A 23676-nucleotide genomic window follows, 5' to 3' on the forward strand; every position below is an offset into this window, starting at 1 on the left:
GGCAATGATGTAAAGCTTTGGGCCTGCTGTGTTTCATCTCCTAGGCTAGACTGTAAGTGCTATGAAAGGAGTTTCCTACCCCTGCATCCTCTAATCCCTAGTGAAGGCCCTAGCAGATACCTAACTAGGACCTCCAGAATGAAGTACCCAGCACCAACCCTTGCCCTGCCCTGCCCCGCCCTGCCCTCCTCACCTTGGCTCTCCTCTGTACCCGGCTTCATCCCCCAGGCCCACAGGGCCTCTCTCATTTTAGGTTGACTACTACCTGACTGGCCAAACCACTGATAACGCTAAAGGCTATATTTCTCACAGGTGTGTGCATAACTCTCTGGGGCCAGCTGGTGGGAAAAAGAGTATTATCTTCCCAATGCATCAATTTACTGAAAGATCTGGGAAGCAACAGATTTTTATATAAAAAACAAACATAGATATAAATATGAAACTAAGTGGAAACCTGCAGAAATTAAACATGAGGCCCTCCCCTCAACCCCTTGACAGGCAATTTAGGTTTTAGTTGGCAGCTATTTCCTTATCTGTAAAATGGGAATAACACCCTGGCTGGTGTGGCTCAGTGGATTGGGTGCTGGCCTGTGAACCAAAACGTTGCCAGTTCGATTTCCAGTCACAACCCAGGCACATGCACATGCCTGGGTTGTGGGCCAGGTCCCCAGGAGGTTAAGAGTGAAAGGCAACCACACACTGATGTGTCTCTCCCTCTCTTCCTCTCTCCCTTCCCCTCTCTCTAAAAATGAATAAATAAAATCTTTAAAAATGGGGATGCCAAAAGTACCCCCCTCAGAAAGGGTCTTCATGGATCAAGGATCAAGTGACGTTACTCATTTAGAGCATCTGGCACAGAGTGAGAGCTCAGAAAATGTTAGCTGCCATTATTAATATCATTTTTATTGCTTTTTTATGCTGATAAATTTTATTTTCTTCCTTAGATACCCTCACTACCTAATTCAGATAATGCAGGAGGTAAGAGGACCTCTCTCCATGACAGCTCATTAGTCTTCACGGCTGCTCACATGTGTGGGCCAGTACGGGTAAGTCGGTTAAGTCTTCACTTGACTTCATCGATCAACAGGCTCTGGGACGTGAAAAGAGTGACCAAAAAGGAAACCAATTTTACCACAGGCTCACTGATACAAACAAGGGTTAAGTCTGCAGCACCTCATCAATATTATAACAAAAAACGTTTAACAAAGCATGATTTGAGGACCTGCTATATTTAGCTGCAAAAAGATGCTTGCGTATCTAATCAGATGATAAAGTTAAAAAAGGAGAACTAAGGAATGTAGAATCTACTAAGAAGGTATAGGGAAAAGCAAAGAAAAGCAATTTTAGCCCCTGAATTATTTCTCCTAAGTGAGTAGCTAAAAGGATTACCTAAGTACTAATTTGTCTTAAGAAAAATAATATATTTAGCATGAGCTCAATAGTTGGGTTGAACTCGGAGGGGGCAATGCCACTCCCCAGTAAAGATAAAATTACAGTCCAGTAACAGTGACAGTACAAGAATCTTTCTGTTCCGAAATCCAAATGGCCTGGTTCTCTGCAAGTTCTGCAGAAAAATGGGGGCATTTCTAAGTACTGTATCTCAACCCGTACCAAAACACCCGCAGCCTGATCCCCATGGCACATATGCCCACAGGACCTGCATCGCCGCCTGCCCAAAGCAAACCGCTGGCTTTGTTGGCCGAGGCAACGGTAACCCCTTATGACATCAGAAAGAGAATGCCTAGACTAACCAGCCTCATCGCTCCATAGGCCGGGCCGTCCATCCTCTGAAATGCTGAGAAACACAAAAAGCATCTTATTTCCCTCCCAAGTCACTCAAGTAATGATTAGACCTTGACAAGCTTCAGGAGGATGCAGCATGAATCAAGATATTCAGTAACTGTTTAAAAAAAAGTCTGATGTTAAAGTGATTTAGAAACAAGGATAAGGAGAAATTCTCCTTCCTCTCCAGCCTGATTGCTCCTGTCCAGCATAGATACTGCCACCTAATCCAGACATTTCTTCTTTCAAAAATTCCAAACCTCACATCATCCCGGGGTTTCCTGGGCTCTCTTCCTCCTGAAGTCCCAAAGCTGTGAGAGAAAGGCAGGGACGAAGCTCTCCTGAACAGGCTTGGGAAAGCATTGGTGGTAAGTCTGGAAAAGGTTGCCTGGAGACCAGAGGATCTTGAACTTTGGTTGTCCTGGCAACAATAGTATGTCTCTTTCTACTGAACCTAAAAGGTTAGCCCTAGTCATCAAGGGCTAGCAGTAAATTTCCTGATTCAAAATGGACTCTTAGGCAACCAACGATGCCAACCCCAATAGAATATAATGACTTCATAAATACTTAATAAATGTGTCCTGATGTGATAGAACTGGAAAGACAGAGTTTCTACATTTTGAGATCGGAGGCTGGAAAAGGTAGATATTATATGAAACCTATACAAATTCAACTTTATTTAAAAAAATATTTTATTTTCAGAGAGAGGGGAAGGGAGGGAGAAAGGGAGGGAAAAAGAGAGGGAGAGAAACGTCACTGTGAGAGAGGAACATTGATTAGTTGCCTCTCGTACACCCGCAACTGGGGACCTGGCCTGCAACCCAGGCATGTGCCCTGACTGGGAATTGCACCCAGCCGTGACATTTTGGTTCACAGGCTGGAGCCTAATCCACTGAGCCCCACCAGCCAGGGCACAAATTCAACTTAAAAATGATTCTCTCATTTATTCAGACCTGTAATACAGACAACAGTTAATTCAACATTCAATTCCCTTATTCAACATAGATCTGGGCATCTATTTTCTTTGAACAGATTTACCTGCTCACTCAAGGTATATGCTCTGCTGGTAGGTATCTGCTGCTACAAGGGAACCTGAACAAAGGAGTGAGTGGTCAGGAAGTGGGAAATAACCCAGCTGGGAAAGAGGCACCGGGGCCTGAACCACAGTGTGGCGGAAACAGCAGGGTTAATCGGGAGACATATGGGTGAAGGACTAAAGCGGAAGATGACGGCATCTCTCTCTCATACACACACGCACACACTCTACAGACTCTTTATCTTTCTCATTAATCACATTTCCTTTCCTTTTTTTTGAAGGTTCTATTTATTTATCTTTAGAGGGAAAGGGAAAGAGAAAGGGAGAGAAATATCAATGTACGGTAGCCTCTCGTGTGTACCCTGCTGGGAACTGGCCTGCAACCCAAGCATGTGCCCTGACTGGGAATTGAACTGCGGTTGTTTGGTTCCCAGCCCTGCGATCAATCCACTGAGCTACACCAGCCAGGGCCTCCTTTTCAATAATGACCACGAAAAGTGGCACCTGGGCTCCCTTTGAGTCCAACAGTGCTACATCAGTCAGATGGAACCTGATAAATAAGATGCAGCTAATAATTTTTTAGAAGTATACCAATGGCATTAAAAGGAATAAAGTATATATTATGTACCAATATAGAAAGAGAAGCATGATGCATAATGATAATCGGAAAATTAATATCCTCTAGTGTAAAGTGAATGCAATGTAAAGTAATGTAAAGTAATGTAAACAGCAACCAAAAGAAAAAATGGGAGTGATTTTTTCAAAGATTTGAGTACATTTCAAGAACCCCACAATTTCTTCGGGCGGGGGGCTCAGAACAAACGCTTAAACAGGCAACCTCTCCGGGGACAAAAGCAGTGGGTCCCTCGTCTCAGTAGAGCACAGCCCCTGCCTCAGACAGCAGAAAACGCAGGGCTCAGGTGAAACTCTCGGGACACCCTCATCGAGTACCATCACAACTCCACCTGCCCAGGCCCAGTTTAATCACAGAAAGCTTCGTGGTTCATATCACCTTGTGAGAACACAGTAGAACTATTTTTCTCCGAGTGTCTACCCAACTGGCCTGAAGGACACCATCCAAGACTCCCAAGGGGAATATCCCTGAGCACTAACTACTGCTTACAGCCCTCAGTGTCCCTACGGTCTTACCCCACCATGAACCCAGCTATTGGCCGCCTTGTCATACTGATCAGATTTATAGCCCTTTGTGTAACACAGTGTGGATTCAGCCTCTTTTGAGAATGTTTGCAATACTTGGATGTGACCTTCCAATCTGACTACCTTTGAGCCATTACAAGGCCATCAGCCAGGACATCTAAGTACACTTTAATCCCAAATTCTAATTAGAAGTATGTATTTCATGAATTATTCAAATATAATCATTTTTCATGTTTTTTTAAAAGACAGAGTTTATTCTTATATCCTTATTTATTATCATTATTTTTTAAAGATTTTATTTATTTATTTTTAGGCAGAGTGGAAGGGAGGGAGAAAAAGAGGGAGAGAAACATCAATGTGTGGTTACCTCTCACAATGATGTTTGGGGCCAATGCGTGGCCCCCACTGGGGACCTGGCCTGAAACCCAGGCATGTGCCCTGACTGGGAATTGAACCGGTAACCCTTTGATTCGCAGCCCGCACTCAATCCACTGAGCCACACCACCCAGGGCAGTTTTTTTCCCTTAATATTATTCACACTAGTTAACATTTATTGAACATTTGCCATATACTGAGTCCTTTGTTTCTTAAAGTGTGCCGCTCTCATTTAATTCCCACCTCAACTTCATAAGGAACATTCTATTATTACCCCAAAGGCACAGATGAGGAAAAACGTTTGAAGAAGTACTTTAAGGGCAAAGGCTGTTGCCTATCTTTTTCTCCACTCTATTTCCAGCACTTCAAAGTCTATCTGGCACATCATGCACTCATGTACTTGTTGAATGAATGACTGAACAAAGTAACTCATTTCCCGGAGCCAAGTAGCTGGGAAGCAGCAGACCTGGGGTTCTGACACAAGCCTGTCTGACTCTAGAGCCTAAGCTTTTAACTACTGTCTTAGTCCATTCAGGCTGCTCTGCAAAATGCCACAGATTGGGTGGCTTAATAGAAGTGTAATCCTAACAGTTCTGGAGGCTGCAAGCCCAAGACCTGGGCACCCAAATGATCAGGCTCTAGCGAAAACCGGCTTTCTGGTTCATAAACTGTGTCTTCTCACTGTGTCCTCTCTCGGGGGAAAGGGCTGGAGAGCTCTCTGGAGCTTCTTTCATAAGGGCATTGCCCTCACTCCTGAGAGCTCCATCCTCATGACCCAGACACCTTCCAAAGTCCCTCCAAACACCAACGCATTGGGCATTAGGGTTTCGACATAGAAATTGGGGAGGACACAGACATCCAGCCCATAGAAACCACAATACAAAAATCACAAACCTTTTGTGGGGGGTCACTTTTCATTTTGATATATAATTTCAAACTTGTAAAAAAGTTGTAAAAATAATACAAGCAACTCCCATAAACAATTTACCTAGATTCACTAATTATTTACATTATGCACCACTGCAAACCTTTTAAACCCAATGGATTAAGCAAATCAGCATATGCACAAAGATTTTCTACTGTGAAAACCAAGGCCTACCTAGCTTTATGCCAAACGCATCTCTATCCCTTCCTTTCTACCCCTCCCCAGTCCCAGTCTCGATCCCTTAACCCTCAGGGCAGCCTCATACCCCAGCTCCATTCCTCCTGTTGACATTCCCCTGCTTTCCCTCCAGATCCTGTGCACCCCCAGCCTGGCCCCAGAGGCCCTGCTCCTTTCCTCAGCCTCTCCTAAGCCTGCGGCCATAGTAACAGAGAGGCGTGCACAAAGCAAACCACAGAACGTAAGCAGTGTTCCCAGGATCGATTTCATGAATTCTGTACTATAGAGCATGGTAACATAAATAAGTACATAGTGAAGATAAAACATTGTGTTGAAGTAAAGTCCTTGAATACTAAAAATAAGCAAAATGGGAAAAAAGGCACCAATGAAGCAAAAATACTTAAAATTAGATTCTATATCCAACCACATGAAATGATGTTTTATTGGTTGAGAGGCAGAAGGAGTAAAATGGGCAGGATTTACACCTGCTGCCCTTAGGAGCTATGTGGAAGCTACTGCTTTAGCTCTCTGCCTCGGTTTCCTTGTCTGAAAAGTAAGGATGGTAACAGTAACTTTAGCTAATAGAGCTGGCATAAGGATTAAATGAACAAATCCTCTGAACTTTGGTACCTCATGAACAGCAATTACTGTTATCGTAGATCTGTTTTTGTTTTTGTCTTGGACAAATTTATACCTGTGTTACTAGTTTTCCATTTATAGTGATTATAAAATGTTGCCTTCTTGAATAAATTAGGTTGGAAAAAAAAAAGCCCTTGCTGGTGTGGCTCAGTGGACTGAGCACCAGCCTGCAAACCAAAAGGTCGTGGGTTTTATTCGGTCAGGGCACATGCCTTGGTTGTGGGCCAGGTCCCTAGTTGGGGGTGTGCAAGAGGCAACCAATGGATGTTTCTTTCCCTCATCAAGGTTTCTCTCCCTCTCTTTCCCCCTCCCTTCCCCCCCTCTGTAAATAGATATAAACAACAACAACAAAAAACAGATAGCTGTTGTCCAGATAACTGAGCCTCAACACGAGGTCAGTTCACCAGGGCTGGGCTTCACCACTCAGAAATGAATGCTTCTTCCTGTTCCCTAAAAGCCTAGTTTTTCTTTGACATAAGGACCTACCACGTTCTATTAACCAAGAGTCCTTTGCACTCGAGCTTCTAGCAAGATGAAGTCATTTGCCAGAAGGAAACTCCACTCATGCACTTCCTTTGCTTATAACCCCTCTTCCCAGGTTGGGTTTCCCATCACCCCCACCGCCAACAGCTGGAAAGCTGAGCATTCTCACCACCCACTGGTACTTGAGGGACACTCGAGGCAGAAGCCAACCGACCTTTAGGGCTTTGAAGATGACCCCTGGGTGCCGAGGAGAACGGGTGGTATTGTTCTCTAGTTGCTGCTCCAAAGCACGCCGAAGCCCAGAGAAGTCCGTGGGAGGGTTGTAAGTCCTGGTTCCCTTGTAGTGAATGGAACTGAAGGCTTCAGGGAAGCGGCCCAGCTTCCGGAACCGGTCCTGGATGAGCTTCTCCGGCACCTCCGAGGGGTGATCTGGACAAGCAGAAACGGGTACATGAACAGTGACCCTTCTTTTCAAAAAAACATAAGTCGCCTTTCATTGCAAAAGTCTGACTCCACATATATAAAACACATAAGCAGGTGGAACCAGATGTTGTTGGAATTCGGGCTGCCCTTGTCTGAAAGGGAGCCTGAGCAGGTCTTTATGAAGAGCTGGTGATACGCCAGGATCTCAAACTGATTTCATGGGTACATTCCGGCTGTGAAAATTCATCATGTTACACACTTTTTTAATTTACTAATTTATTTTAGAAAGAGGGCTAGGGAGGGAGAAACAGAGGGAGAGAAACATCGATGTGAGAGAGAAACATTGATCAGTTGCCTCTAGTATGCAGCCTGATCAGGGACTGAACCCTCAACTCAGACATGTGCCCTGAGCAGGAATCGAACTAGTGACCTTTCGTTTTGTGGGACAATGCCCAAACAACTAAACCACACCGGTCAGGGCACATTGTACATTTTTGATATGATGTGCACTTTTCTCTGTGTATATTTTACTTAAAGGAAGTCTTTTTATAAAAATCTCATTATAAAAACCATAAACATGTCAAAACATAAAAGAAATACATGTTTTCTCCTTCATACTCCCCAAAGGTGGCTACCATGAAGTATTTACTCTCTCAGACTTCTTTCCCTGCACACTTACCAACACATACATGCAGCCTGCTTTTAGCACTTACGAACATACTATGTCTGCTCTGACTGGTGCGGCTCAGTGGATTAGGCAAACCAAAGGGTCACCAGTTCAATACCTGATCAGGGCACATCCCCATGGTACAGGCCAGGTCCCCGGCTGGGGGAATGGGAGAGGCAACCAACTGATGTTTCTCTCCCCCTCTTTCTCCCTCTCTTCCCCTCTCTCTAAAAATAGATTTTAATTAAAAAAAAAAAAACCTCAACATAATATAGCTGTCCTTGTCATGGCATGCAAAGAAGTTCCTTATTCCTTTTCGAACCTATATACTCTTCCATCCTATGGATATATTTAGCCAGTCACCTACAAATGAACACTGAAAATAAACAGCTACTTTGGAAATGCTGGTCTTATTTATGCTGATGAAGGTGTGAACAAACTACCAATGTACGAATACTAGACTCCCCACAGTTGCTCCAACAGTTATCTAGAAATCTGTGGAGTGTTAGTACGAATGGATTCAATAAATGTTTTAGAGGTGAAAGTTACCAGGACTTTTTATTTTTAATTTCCTTTCATTTTTAATAGTAACTAAATCATCCCTATTAATCCTGGAGATAAGGCTTTAGCTCAAATTTGAAAGTAAAGTCAACAAACAGAACTTCTGCAGTTAATCCCTAAATCCATCTCCTCCTGAACTCTTCCGCAGCAGCACCTTCTGAAGGAGGGAGCAGGCAGCACCCGGTGGGTCAGCACCTGCACTTCCCCGGCCATCTCCCAGCTTCTCCCCAGACATACAACCACCGCTCACTTGTAAAGCAGAAACAGTTCATTTGCTTACTAACTTTCACCTAAAATCCTCTATTCAGAATGGAAACGTGATCTAACAAAATCAGAACGTCTGAGGCGGAGGAAAATTGAATGATGAATCTGCCCCCGGTTCTGGCACCTCTCCTCCTACCCTGCATAAAAACTCTGGCTGCCTTGGTTCTGTCTCAAAGCTTCAAGAAGCAACAGTGGTACTCCAGAAACAGCTCTGGATTTAGAAGTTAGAAAACTTTGTTTTGAATCCCAATTTTGCAACTAACTGGACCCTCCTTAGTTACATAACTCAAGCTCTCTGGTTCAGTTTCCTCATCTGTAAAATGGGATTGCTACTGACACCTGGCTGAATAACAAAAATACTATAAGTCGGCATTTACTTTAAAAGAAAAAAAACTATCTATGACAGTGCATGGTACAAAGCAACAAAAAAAAAGTTATTTTTGAAGGGCTGGTTATCTCAAAATCCTCAACTGGAAAGTAAACCTTCCCCTGACCCAAGCTGTAAAGATCCAAAGTGGCATAAAAATGCTGATTCCAGGAGGTGGTTTAACGTCAGCATTTCCAATCTCCTCCCCTTACCCTACAGTCACTTGCTATGAGCGTCTTCCTCCATTCTGGAGCATTCAGATTTCTCATCTTCCCACTAGACCCAGGTCCTTCAAATTCTAACTCCTTAATATGGCCCCTATCTGACCACTGCCCTCCTACTTCCCATCACTTCCCACCTAGAACTGTGATACTCTCCTGGCTGATCGCCCTGCCTATTCTAGGCATGCCTCGAAGTTCATCCTGCAACAGGTTGCTGAAGGCAGGGAGGGGGGTGTCTTTTGAAGCACAGATCTGATCATATAACTCCCTGCCTAAAATCCTGTCATACTTGAGAACTGGGTCGAAGCCATCCATGATCTGATTTCCGAGTATCTCCACTATCGTCTCTCATACAATCTATGCTCCAGACACACGCAGCCTCCTCATTTATTCATTGAGCAAACACCTGGTGAGAGTCCACTGTGTATCCATCACACAGCCAGGCTTTTTAGATCTAGCAGTTAAGAAGGGCAAGGTTCCTGCCTTCGTGGAATTTCCCTTCTCAGGGAAAAGATCAAAAACAAGCAAACATACGGCATGATTTCAGACAGTGATAGATGCCCTGATGCAAATGAATGGGGTGACGCAGTAAGAGCACAACTGCCAGGATGCAGGAAGAACTTTGCGGGGGACAGTCAGGAGAAATTCCAAGGGGATGAGTCAAGGTGAATCTGAAGGAAGTATGGCTAGCTCAGAGAAGGGTGTTCCAGGCAGACGAGGAGCATATGCAAAGGTGTGAACAGAGAAAAGGCTGATATGGCTAGTGGAGGGAGTATACACGTCATATGTACGCGCACACACACACACACACACGCACACACACATAAAGGGGAGGGCATTTAGTGGGTGGGGAGAGGGGATGAAGAAGGATAACTAGAGGAGTTCAGATGGAACCTTGAGACAGAACCAAGGCAGCCAGACAGAGTTTATGCAGGGTAGAAGGAGAGGGGCCAGAACTATGGGCAGATGAATCATCCTGTTGGCAGGAGTTAGAGTGAGGACACCACAGTCAGGAGCTGGAATTATATTCTGATGTGGTGGAAGGCCACTGACAGGCTGGAAGTGGGAGTACCACACGACCTAGATTACAAACTAAGCTTTTAAAAAGACCCCTCTGATTGCTGTGTGGCGAATGCAGTGAAGCGGGCTAGAATGGAAATCAGAACTACCCGGAACCACTCACAGTGCCCTGGACACAACTCACTCCTGTAAACTACTAGAGATTTGCTCTTCTTAGAGCATCCCTTCTCCCCTGTGCTCTCTAGCCCAGTCTTAAGAGTTCATTGTCACCTCTTCTTTCCTAGATCCCTTAGAAGGTGTCAAGTGTCCCTCTGCCACACTCCCACAGCTCCACCACCTACATGTACTAGAGAACAGAACACCTGTGGTCTCCCCAACTAGACTCCCATCCGAGGGTGGGAACTGTGTTTCTTTTCAGCTCAGTGCTCCAGTGCTCAGCACGTGACAATGTGTACTTAGTAAACATCACTGACTGAACAGGTAAGTGGTATGACTGCTTTCGGGGCCAATTACTGTTCCCAACTGCATCCAACTACTGTTCTTGCACCTACTCCCTCATCCTCCCTCTCAAGTGACCTTGCTTCCCATTTCTCTAAGAAAAGTAAGACAGTTTATAAACACATCCACACACACATTTTTCTACTTATTTGCAACTGGCTCCACATACTCCACCCTCTCTCCTGTTATTACAGAGAACTGTCCATGCTCCTAACTAAGGCCAATTCTTCCATGGCTTGTTCAACATTCCAGCTTGTTCTGACATCTACTTGCCGGTGAGTCATTGTCATCAGTACGCAAACATCTGTCACACCCGACAATATAAAATTGTAAAAAGGGGAAATTCCTTGAATTGCCACATCAGCCTCCAGCTATCATTTCAATTGTCTGCTTCCCTTTACAGAAGTCTTTGAAAGAGTTGGGTGTACTCACTATCTTCATTCTTTGCCTCCTATTCTCTTGATCCCACTCTGATTAGGCTTTCACGCTCACCATCCCTGGGAAACAAGTCCTACGCAGATCACCCAGGGCCTCTACTTTGCCAAAGCCATTCAACAATTCTTGATCCTCATCCTGACCATAAGCAGATTTCGACATGGTTGATGCATTCTGTCCTTCTGGAAACATTTCCTTACGTCCTTCCCATGCAAAACTTTTTCTGGGCAACCCACCACCACCAAGTTGCTATCACAGCCCAATCAATAGCTGCCTCCTTGTACCAAGAAAGGCCAGTCTGTGACACAGTACCCCCGTCTACTCACCAGAGCCCAGTAGTTGAGTATGCACAGTCTCATGGAAAATAATAACAGCAGGGCCCAGGGTGGACAAGGGGACATCCAGGCCACAGCGAGCAGTGGTAGCCTTGAGCTCCTTGGTGAAATGCTTCAGATAAGCTTCTGAGGCATCCCCAAGGAACTTGAAGAGGTCGTTATGCAGCCGGTCTGCATGAGTTCGATAGATGACAAGGTCGGAGATGGCCAGGACCTTAAGCAGCAGCCGTGTTCTCTGGCTTAGATTCACCGTAGCCCCCAAGAGCCCTTCAGTGTCTATCACCGCTACTTTGTGGACTGGGTCATACGCGGCCCACACTCCCACAGTGCAGGACTCCTGGGCAGGGGAGGTCTTGAAGACTTCACGGCCATAAAAGAAAGTGTGATTGAGGGTATGAGACTTTCCATCACCAGTATTTCCAAAAATGGAAACCACCTTCAGGTGCTGATCAGGTTTGCAGTCCAATTTCCTAATGAAGTCCTCTTCATTCGTTACCTTAAAAAAAAAAAAAAAAAAAAAAGAATGAATCAAGTAGAGAAAGGGCAAAATAGCTAGGAATGTGTGCAAGGACAAATGCTTCCCAGAGTCAAGGTGGCCAGGAAAACAAGCCCAGTACAACCGCCTCCCACCCAGCCCTTGCCCTTAGCAAACACCTAACAGGAACTTTTGACCCCTCAGTCAGTATCAGCAGTTAGTGGTCATGAAAGAGCTAAAATCATAAAATTCTCAGAAGATGACATAGAAACTAATCTTTTTGACCTTGGATTAGGCAATGGTTTCTTAGATATGACATCAAAAGCAAAACAACAACAACAAAAAACCAGATAAAATATATTTTATCAAAATTGATAAACTTTGAAAACTTTCATTCTGCAAAGGATATCATCAAGACAGGAAAAGACAACCCAAAGAATGGGAGAAAATATTGTAAATCATATATTTGATAAAGGACTGGTGTCCAGGATACCCTGGACTCAACAAGAACTCAACAAGATAAAACTAAATATTTTATTCTATATTTTAAATTTTTTATGTATTTATCTTTAGAAGGGAAGGGAAGGAGAGAAGGAGAGAAATATCCATGTGTGGTTGCTTCTGGTGCATCCCCTGCTGGGAACTGGCTTGCAACCCAGGCATGTGCCCTGATGGGGAATCGAACTGCGATCTTTTGGTTCGCAGGCCTGTGCTCAATCCACTGAGCTACACCGGCCAGGGCCTAAACTAAATATTTAAAAGAAATCATCTAATTAAATATTTTTAAAAAACTGAATAGACATTTCTCCACAGAAGATATACAAATAGCCAAAAGCATATGAAACATGCTCAACATTATTAGTCACCAGAACATGCAAGTCAAAACCACAATTAGATACCACTTCACACCCATAAGGACAGCTGTGATCAAAAAGATGATTCTTTAACTTCTTTTTCTTAGATAAGTCCCTTTAACATTTCATATAATAAGAAGTTAAAGAAACATGAACAGTGAAAGGACAACAAACAGTTATTAACAACCACACCTAAAACAAAAGCAAACTAAAAGGACAGTTAGATCAGGAGTGGAAACATAGAAAGGAAGATCTCAAGGAGGGTTAGCAACAGGGGAGTGGGAGGAGAAGGTATAGAAAATAAGTAGCATAGACAGTAGATAGACAATAGATGGGGGGGCAAGAATAGCATGGGAAATATAGAATCTAAAGGACTTGAGACACATGGTCATAAACTAAAGGGGGGGTAATGGTGGGGACGGGGGGTAGGGTGGAGGGGAATGAAGGGGGGAATAGAACAACTGTAACAGCATAATCAATAAAAAAAAATTAAAATATATATATAAAAAAAAGAAAAAAGATGATAAGAAGTATTTGTGAGGATGTGGAGAAACTTCACTGTTCATGCACTGGCAGTGGGGATGTGAAATGACACAGACGCTCTGGAAGACAGTGTGGGAACTTCTCAAAACGTTAAACAGAGTTACCTGTCTCACTAATTCCACTCCTAGCTACAGCTACACACCCAAGAAAACGGAAAATGTGTCAATACAAAACCTAAACGTGAATGTTCACAGCAGCGTTACTCATAGTAACCAAAAAGTGAAAACAACCCTTATGTCCATCCACTGATGATGGATAAACAAAACGTGACATAGCCACACAACGGAATATTATTCGACCATAAAAAGGAATAAAGTTCTAACACACGCTACAACATGGATAAACTGAAAACAGCAGGTGAAGTTATAGAAGCCAGACACAAAACACTACCTATGTTATGATTCCGTGTCTATGTGTCCACAATGGGCAACTTCACAGAGACAGAAAGTATATTAGCTATTGCCAGAGGCTGAGGGAAAAAGGGACCAAGGAGTTATTCCTAATGGATCAGGGTTTCTATCTGAGGTGATGAAAATGTTCTGGAATTGGATAGTGGTAGGGGTTGTACAACTTTATGAATATATTGAATTGTACACTTTAAAAGGGTAAAATATGTTAATTACATATCAGTAAAGCTGTTATTTTTTTAAAAACTTATTAGTTAAATTTCACCTATTCATAATTCCTATTTACAGTTTAAAGACTTCATTTATTTTATTATTTATTTATTTACTTTTAGAGAGGAGCAAGGGAGGGAGAAAGGTAGAGAAACCCCGACCTGGTACTAAACCCCCAACCCAAGGATGTGCCCTGATGGGGAATTGAATCCAAAGCTTTTCACTCTGTGGCATGACCCTCAACCCACTGAGCCTGGGGCAACACCAATCTGGGCCATTTCCAGTTAAAAAAAAATTGTATTCCTTATTAAAAGCAAGGGTTGACCCTGACTAATGTGGCTCAATACACTGAGTGCCAACCTGCAAAACAAAGGGTCACTGGTTTGAATCCCAGTCAGGGCATGTGCCTGGGTTGCAGGCCAGGTCCCCAGTAGGGGGACACAAGAGAGGCAACCACACATTGATGTTTCTCTACCTCTTTCTCCTTCTTTTCCCCTCTCTCTAAAAACAAGTAAATAAAACGAAATGAAATAAAAAGAAAGGCTGGGAAGGAAGAGACCTGGCGCCAATGAAATATCAGACTGGAGCTCCAAAGAGATACTCAGGGCCCCTACTCTCAGAACAAAGAATCCCAGAACAAAGCTCCTAATCCAAGCAGGTAATGTTTTACCCCAGCTAAAGGAGGGACAAACCTTTACAGCAAACATACTCCAGCCATAAGAGAAAAAACACCTTCCTGATACTCAAGAGTTTGCTGGTTTGAAAAAGAGCAGTTAGAGAAATATAAACCGACCACTAGATGTGATAATATAAGCCCTCGCTTCCCCTAACCACAAGATGGTAAACCACTCATTATTCTACTCATAACATTACTATTGTTACATAGTTGGGAGCCTTAATGTTAATGATCGAACTAATAATTTCCTGAATGCCCACTGCCGTGACTGTCCTCCATCAAGGCAGGATGCTGTCTATTTCATCTTTACATCTCTAGCCCTTGGAACACCACGGAACAGAGGGCGAGTTAATATCCAGCTATTGAATGAATGAATGCCAGGTACCTTGCTTGGTATTTTAACCACTTTTCTCCACCCTCTGTCTTCCACAGGGCTTAACACACGCAGCATTCCATCAAGTTGGTACCGGGCTCACTGATTTACCAGACAACTGAGAGGGACACGAAGTTACATGGAACGGCCCAGGTTTGACTGGTGTCACTCAGCCAGCCTGGTTCCAAGCTGCTAAACTTGCCAGCAAGAAAAACAAAACAAAAGCTCCCTAAACCTCTACCGGCAGGAAGTCAGGTCAGGTCCGAGCGGCCCACAAGAGCCACCCACCTTCCCACACAGTCCCCTCAGTCCCCACAGGGATTGTGGAAGGGTCGGTCTAGGGGTTTTCTCCTCTGGAAATCTACTCCGTCATGACTCTGTTAGCCCACAAAACAACAACGGTTATCCAGGATACGTAAGAGCAGGCACCTGAAAAGGGGGCACATGGGAGCCTTCAGGTACAGAATTAAATGTCTCAGTATTCACTAAATGCTGCACATAATACATATAATATAAACGAACTATTCATTTGAGATGAAAATAAAACACTCCCTATAAGCATCAAGGATATTATTTGGAATATTATCAAAATAATATTCTTGAATATTAAACACACATGTTCATGACTAGACATATGCATCTGAGTTTGGTGCAAAGAATTCTGGGAGAAGAAGCTCAAAGAAGCCCCAGGCTGGTTATCCTATTGACAGCGCTTGATAATCATTTAACCTACAGTGATTGCATTTCTTCACATGCAACATGGGGATATAACCTCCTTGGACTGGGTAGTGGTTGCTAATCAAATAGGTAAATGAGAAAATGCCTTGCAAACTGAAAACATGCTTCACTTTTCCTTCTTGTACCTTTCACATTATTTTGCTCCCAGTTATATAAGTCAATCACCCTTAAGTGAGCCAGAAGGGAAGAACAGCCTAGGCCCAGGCCTAGTTGGTAGCAAGACCGGCTTTCAGCCAGGGGAGGAAAAGGTAAAGATAAGAAGATTCCCTTTGAGGAGGAAAGGAAGGAGCCAGAAGGGAACAGGCTCCTGTTCAACTCGTTCTTCCTGTTTGGAATCAATGATCCTACTTTGCTCCATTCCTGGAGTGAAATAAGCTACCTGACTGAGCCTTGTCAGACGGCCACCCAACACCACCTGCTTGAAATGGTCCTCAGCCCCAACACAACAGCAAAAGCAGGAGTGACCCCAAAGCCACCCCTCCCCAACTTCTCCCTTCCATCCTTCCAGAGCTTGTAAGACCACCTCTTGGACCTCAGACAAGTCAGAAACACCTGCCTTCCAGTCCTGGCTTTGCCACTGTGTGGCCTTGTAAGATAACTTAACTATTAAAGTTAAAGCCTCAGGAAAAGGAGGTAACAATAGATTCTACAACCCCTGGGGATAATGAGGGGACGAAATGCGACTCAGCACAGAATGTGCATTGCACAATGCCTGGCACACAGTAAGCACTCAATAAATACCACTCATTATTATTTAAAGACCAGCCCCTGGGAAAACATCCAGGAGCGCTGCAGCAGCAGCTGGGCTTGGACCTGCCAGGTGCTCAGAAGTTGCTCGTTCAGGTACTAAGTCAGCAATGGTGAGATCTAAACTGATTCAACCTAAAAATGAAAGATCTTGCTGCTTGCTTCTGATAACTTCTTTCCTCTCCATCTATTTAAAATAACACAATAATACTAGCCTTATAGCTGATTCTTAGTAAAGTAACCATCTAATATCATACAACTCTTTAAGAAATCAAACAGTGTACCTCTCTCTCTCACCCATAAAGCTTTTCACTTAGTATAGTTGTAAGTAGAGTTTCTAAAATGAAAAATAACAGTACTCCATGATCTCCACTGTTCTAGTTTAGAATTCAGAGCAGTTTATGGAAGTGAGGTGTCCAGCAGTCAACCTCTGACCTAGTCAGGCAACAGAATGATGACTATCTCAAGAAATTCCTTCTTGGCCCTCAGAGAAACACCCAGGAAGAATCCTACGGCCTTTATTCTGAGGAGGCCCGGGAAGAGAAAAGCAGGAGATGGGGAAGGAGCTGAAGTGCCCTCCGAGGAGGAAAGTTCAACAGAACAGAGAGACTCCAGAAATTAAACACCAAAGACAACAGAAAACAATCCCAAGGAAAGTAACTCAGCACTGAGGTCCTTCCAGTTCTGGTCTCTCTGGATGAGGAGGATCTCTCCTCTGTACCAACTATGATCATACAGTCCTTCAATTTTTTTTGTAAAGATGATCCCTGTGACCAAGGGGAAAACTCAGTTCCTAACCCAAAGAAATGGCAAGAGCTAAGGGTCGCTTGGTATCTGTCACTCATAACCTAATGCTCATAATGAATTCCACCCAGAACCAGCAAAGATCATTTTATTCCTCTCTATTGAGATTCTAAAACTAATCTAAGGCAATAGGTATTGTCAAAGCTAAGTCCCTCTTAATTACTTTTCTGCGGTGGTCTCTGGTTTATTTTGCTTTCATTCCACTTTTGGCTGAGTTCAGTGAAAGAGACCAAACCCAAAGAAACCAACCAGATCCTCACTCTTATCAGAACTGCAGAACTGGGACCACTATCCAATCCCAAAAGGAAACTATAACTTGATCATTTCATGTAATTAACACACATGTATTGAGCTTTACCTAGTGACTGGCACTGACCTGATGATGTTAGACCGGCAGATACAGAAGTTGAGTTACAGTTTCCTTCTTCCAGGAGAGGGAAAGGGGAAGTGGAAGGTGAGGGAACCTTTCCTGAAAAATCCAGACCCACTTTTATCATACCAAAAAGAACTCCAGGGAGCCCTGGCTGGTGTAGCTCAGTGGGTTGGGTGGCATCCTGTGAACCAAAGGTTGCTGCTTTAGTTCTCATCAGGGCACATGCCTGGGCCCCTGGTTGGGGGGGCCTGCCAATCAGTGTTTCGCTCACGCATCAATATTTATCTCCCTCTCTTTCTCCCTCCCTTCTCCTCTCTCTAAATAAAATGAAAAGAAAAGCACTCCAGGCAATGATTTAAGTCCACAGCCCCATTTTCAAACAGTATTTGACTTCAACAATGTCTGATCGGTGGCCACTCTAATTTTGAAAGCCCAGATGATAAGGAGGTTCCATTCCAAGAGCAAAACCCTTACTACCAGAAAGTTCTTATAAACCTGCTCCTCCAACCCAGCGAGTTCAGAAAAATTCCTTTCATTCTATCCGAAAAGAATTGTATATCTTTGTGTTTATCCATGTATGTGTCAATAGTTTCATATAAAAATGCAATTATTTTCTCAATCAAATGGTTTCTTAAGACCACTGAAGTCAGGAGCCTGGCTTCACAAATACATTGAGCACATTCAGTGAGGGCAAAAGTCCCTTTCTTCCACTGCAGTGTCCCCGAAGTCTTCCACCACTGGAGAGGTCAGGAATTCTCCTCCCATGTCTTAGAACTGCCCGCTGCCTGACACTCCCCTCCTACTCCAGCAGGACAGAGGTTTCTATATGGAGATGATCCACACAATGAATACTTTAAAAAGTCATTTTTAGCTTCATAATCAGTATCTTTGACCTCACCCAACTCACTGAGCTCTGCTCTCAATTTATATCTGAATAAAAAGCTTTCCAAAGCAAAGCTGAATTCTGAGGACAGACTGGAAATACTGTGTCATCCTCAAGACCTACATTATCCTCAAAGGACTCTTCCAAGGAGCTTACAGATGGGAGATGCAGCTTCCCTTTTAAGTGGCATGGCACGCCTATATTTGGCCAGCCATAACAACAGACACAAGGTCTGGTAAAGGCTCTGAGACTTAGCAGTAGAAGCACCAGGCTAGAAAGAAGACGAGACAGCTAGGTTCACGTCCACCTCCACCTGGTATACACCAGGGGCAATTCACTCGACCCTTCTCTTGCTCTAACTCTTCATTCTCAACCCACCATCTGTCCACATCAGCCTGGTTCTGCATTTTCCAACTAGACTGTATTCCGTGCTGGCAAGGGGTCTCATCTGTATTGTTCACCACCGCAGCGCTAGCGCAAGGCCTGACACATTATAAGTCAATACATATTTGTTAAAGTAAGTGAATGAACACATTACAGAATGTAGATGCTACAGTCTCTGTGAGAGAGAATAGTGCAGTGTTACCGTTAAGTGTTCACTGGACCAGCCTCTAACCACTCAATGACTTTAGAATAACCTTAAAGAAGTTAACTTACCTGAACCTCAGATCTCTCTCTTGTGAAAGGAGGATAACCACGCAGTCTACCTCATGGGCTCACTGTGAGGATTAAAGGAGATGCTGCGCACCTGCACAGCGCCCCGCAGAGGCAGGCAGTGAATGCCGGAGAAGTGCTGGCTGTCGTTATTGCTGTAGCTGTCTTGCCTTGGCCCTAGGCCACGGTCAGTGCAGCCACCACAGAAAGCCATTCCATCACTCCAGGTGAAAACCCTTCTGAGGGAAGGTTTCCAACAAATGCTTCCGTAAAGAATTAGGGATAATGGGACAAGGAAGATATTCAATTATCTACCACTCCCTCCCTCAAAAGGATGTATCTTTTTCAATTTGGGGGGGAAAAGCTGTTATAAGATTGCACCATACATACATTATGCATAAGAAAGCATTCAGTCTTCAACAGAATGATGTGATGTGATTCCAAGAATGATCACCACCCCAGAGACTCAACTAAAGTGCTGTTCTCACAGTTTATGCAGAAGATCTTAGTAGATGACATCGCCTTATAAGGAGACCGTCGGTGCCTGAGCTGGAGACTGAGAGGGGTCTAGTTTCTATTCAATATGGAGTGAGATAGTGGAGCCCTGGTTAAGTAACAATATAGCACACAACTATTTTAAAGCCAATTAACAATAGTAATCCCTCCAGCAATATTGCCCTCCTCCATACTATTCTCTCTAAGCTGCTCTAATGCTATCCACCTTATTTCTACACATTCGTCTTCTATTATCACTAGACTGACCTTTTCCCAAGGGCAAATCGGGGTCTCATGTCACTTTGTATCTCATTCAGTTGTCAGCACATAGTAGGCAATCATTAAATGATAAATTAATGAATTCCTTGATGAGTACATTAATTCATCAATGTAGTGAATCAATGATTACAATGATTTATTCTCATTAGTGCATTTCATTCATTCAACAAATATTTGAGTACCTACTATGTGCCAAACACTATCTAGATGCTGATGAACAGAAGAGGCAAAAATCACTGCCCCCTGAAAATGTTCTAAAATTCACTGCAGTGATGGTTGTATATACCTGTGAATATACTAAAAGCCATTGAATTGTACACTTTAAGTGGACAATTGTATGGTATGTGAATTATATCTCAATAAAGCTGTTTTTTTTTAAGTAAATGCAACATTAAAAAGGACTGAGATACTTAGTGTTTTTTTTAATTGTAAAATTAACTACTTTTCTGTCATTCTGTATTTTCAGTATTTCAACATGCTGGGTCTACGTTATGTTTATAATTGGAAAAATAACTTAAAATATGATTTAAAAAGACCAAAAATATCACTGCCAGGTACAGGGTTTTCTTTTGGGACATTGGGATGTTTTAGAATTAGACAGAGGTAGTAGTCGTACAACCCTGTGACTAAATATCACTGAGTTGTTCACTTTAAAATGATTATGTGAATTACACCTCAATAAAAAAACATCACTGCCTCATGGAGTTTACATTATAATGGGGAAAAGGAAATCAATAGTCAAACAATTAAAATATATGGTATACAAAATGTCCATCAACAAGTGAATGGACGGGCAGATTTGGTCTCCCCATCCAATGGAATACTACTCAGCAACAAAAAGAAATTCACTGAGACGTGCAATAACATGAATGACCTTGAAAAACATCATGGTGAAGAAACAAAGGCCAGTCACAAAACAGTGCATGATTCTACTTACATGAAACTCCAGGAAAGTCAAATCTGTCGTTTCAGAGAGATCAGAGATGCTGGGGAACGACCTCCCAGAGGCACAAAGGAAGCTTCGGGGAAGCGGAAGACACAAATGTTCTCTCTCACGACTGTCGTGATGGTGGTTACACATGTGCACATATATTTGCCAAAACTCATACAACTGTATACTTATAATGTGAATACTATATTATCTGTAAATTACACCACAAAAGAGTTGACTTTTAAGAGCACATCTAATGTGGGCCCTGGCTGGGTGGCCCTGTTGATTGGAGCATTGCCCTGTGCACCGAAAGGCTGGGGGTTCGATTCCCTGATGAGGGTGCATATGGGGAGCAACCAATCCATGTTTCTCTCTCTCCCGCCCTCAAAATCAATATAAATATCCTCGGGTGAGGATTTAAAAAAAGTGCACATCATGTTCTGTACTTTTCCTTCTGTCATGTCAAATGGTGAGAAATGGTGTAAAGAAAAATCAAGAGAAGGGACTAGGACTACAAGGTGGGGACACGGTTGCCCTTGTGCACACAGTGGTACAAGAAGGCTGGACTTTCACATCCAAACCTTCTCAGGTCGGTCCTTTTATAAAGAAAGTAGCAAACTCAATTTTCCATGGTAATGAAAGGAGAAGGAACGTCGTAAACAATCCGAAAGAGCCTAATCACTCATATTTAGTTCTAGACTGAAACTCCTCCCCACCAAAGTGGCAGATTTTTCAGAGAGTACTCAAACTAAGAAGGCACATAAGTGACACTCTATAAATGACTGTGACTGTTGTTGACTGATACATGTAAACCGAATTGAGCTATGAGAGACTATGGAAAACAGTTTAGTCATACTGTTGACATAATCACCAGGCAGAAGCAATTGGGCTGAAAAGTACACGATTTTCTAGACTACTCTGTGACTGCTGAATTGCTCTCTTAACTTGAACCTGGCATGTCTGTGACTGCATGTCAGAACCGAGCTCTGTCAGTCCTTTTTGAGCATTCCACCATCTACAGCAGGGTGTCAAACTCATTTTCACTGGGGGCCACATCAGCCTGCGGTTGCCTTCAAAGGGCCGAATGTAGTTTTAGAACTGTATACATGTACCTACTCCTTAACTAGGGGCAAGGAGCTCAGCACTGTGGCTGGGTAGAAACAAGGTGGAGGGCCGGATTCAGCCTGCAGGTCTTTGCCACCTGTGGTCTAGACTCAAATCCCTGGGAAAGGCAGCAATAATCCAGTCACAACTAGAAGGTAATCAGGAAGGGAAAAAAAATTCCAGAAAAGCCCTGGCTAGTCTGGCTCACTGGACTGAGCACTGGTCTGTGAATCGAAAGGTCGCCAGTTCAATTCCCAGTCAGGGTACATGCCTGGGTTTTGGGCCAGGTCCCTAGTTGGGGGTGTGTGGAAGGCAACCAATTGATGTATCTCTCACACACTGATTGATGTTTTTCTCCCTCTCTTTCTCCCTCCCTCTCCCTCTCTCTAAAAGTAAATAAAATCTTTAAAAAATTTTCCAGAATCTACTAGAAAGCACTCATCCTCCAGTGAAGTCAAGCCAGAGGTCAAGTGCACACATGGGATTGGTATACATATTCTTCTGCCCAAGAACACCAGCCATACCAAGACAACCACACAAACAGGATAAACAGAGCCTCTTAATTGCTGGCCAAAAGTCACTGGAGAGGCAAAATGAACAAAACATCCTCCAAGGAAGCATCCACCCTTTCCTGCCTCCAAAAGTCCCTCTGTGTCCCTTCCCACAGGTCTTTCCAGTTCTTGCCTGGAACTTGCTACAATCCTGCTTTCCTTTCCTTTTTCAGGATCTTATCCATTAGCTTCCCTCTGATTTCCCACCATCAATCAAACATGCTCACACTTAGCAGTTCTAACCCCAGACATAATGATCTCATGGGAGCTCCTCCCAAGCAAGCAAGTCAGAAAGGAGTCGGAAAAAAAGGAAAGGCTGAGCCAGCCGTCAGAAGCCCTTCTGTGCTCGTACACATGTACCTACTCCTTAACTACGGGCAAGGAGCTCGGCGCTGTGGCCAGCCCTCCAGGATACATAGAGTCTGAGAAGATGCATCCACAGGGAAAACATACAATGTCAACTTCATAAGAAATCTTCCTCTTATATTACCCCTGACTCAAAACGCCCAAATGTTTGCCCAATTCCAGAAAAAACAATCATTTGAAGGAGGTGACTGACCAGAAAAAAAACAGAATCACATAAACTGGAGGTAACTTGAAATAGTTAAAAATGGGTTCTCTGAAAAGCTGACTCACAGAGATTTTGATGGCTTACATGGGTCAAATTTTAAACAGCCCTGTACTAAACAAAAAAGCCTTGCAGGTTAAATGCCAGGAGCCTGTTGGAACAGCCCAGGGTTGAGAAAGCTCAGAAGATGCAGAGCGGAGACTGAAGGCACACAATAGGAGCTCTTTCATTTTTTTTGCCTGCCTGAGTCATCCTCAACCCTGTGTTTCCCAGTAACTCCATACAATGCCCTCCTCCAACCATTATTACTAAACAAAGGGGCTTTTGCTTGGGTTTTCAGAAGGAAAAGGCAGACGTAGTGGAGGGAGCCTCCGCTACTCCTTCAATTATTGCTTATTATTTTGACAGACAGCTAGCTCCTAAGCAGATCTATGGCTTCTTGTGGCTTTTAAAAATATGGCATCTAAGAAGTAATAGTAAATATGTTCATGTTCCAACCAGAACTTACCAAAGGGCTAACCAGCCCCCGCAGCAAAACTGGTCCTTACATTACAAGAATTTGGCCATTTGAAGAAAGACATGAGGAAGTTCCAGTTTAGGAGATTATGATCATCCCCGCTCAAGACATATGGACCAAAATGAAGT

General features: G+C 43.4%; 1 protein-coding gene across 2 annotated transcripts in view; it reads right to left on the reverse strand.

The window, feature by feature from the left end:
- Positions 1-23676, reverse strand: part of ZFYVE1 (zinc finger FYVE-type containing 1) — a 46000-nt gene that overhangs the window by 11831 nt on the left and 10493 nt on the right. For both annotated transcript variants that reach the window (XM_037127671.2, XM_037127662.2), the window contains exons 3-4: positions 11358-11862; positions 6790-7004 (exon numbers count right to left, since the gene is read on the reverse strand). In XM_037127671.2, the coding sequence (XP_036983566.2) occupies positions 6790-7004; positions 11358-11862 (720 nt within the window). The remainder of the gene's footprint in view (positions 1-6789; positions 7005-11357; positions 11863-23676) is intronic.

The sequence above is a fragment of the Artibeus jamaicensis genome, unplaced genomic scaffold (assembly GCF_021234435.1).
Source record: "Artibeus jamaicensis isolate MK-2021 breed Jamaican fruit bat unplaced genomic scaffold, CSHL_Jam_final contig_851, whole genome shotgun sequence".
Lineage (NCBI taxonomy): Eukaryota > Metazoa > Chordata > Mammalia > Chiroptera > Phyllostomidae > Artibeus > Artibeus jamaicensis.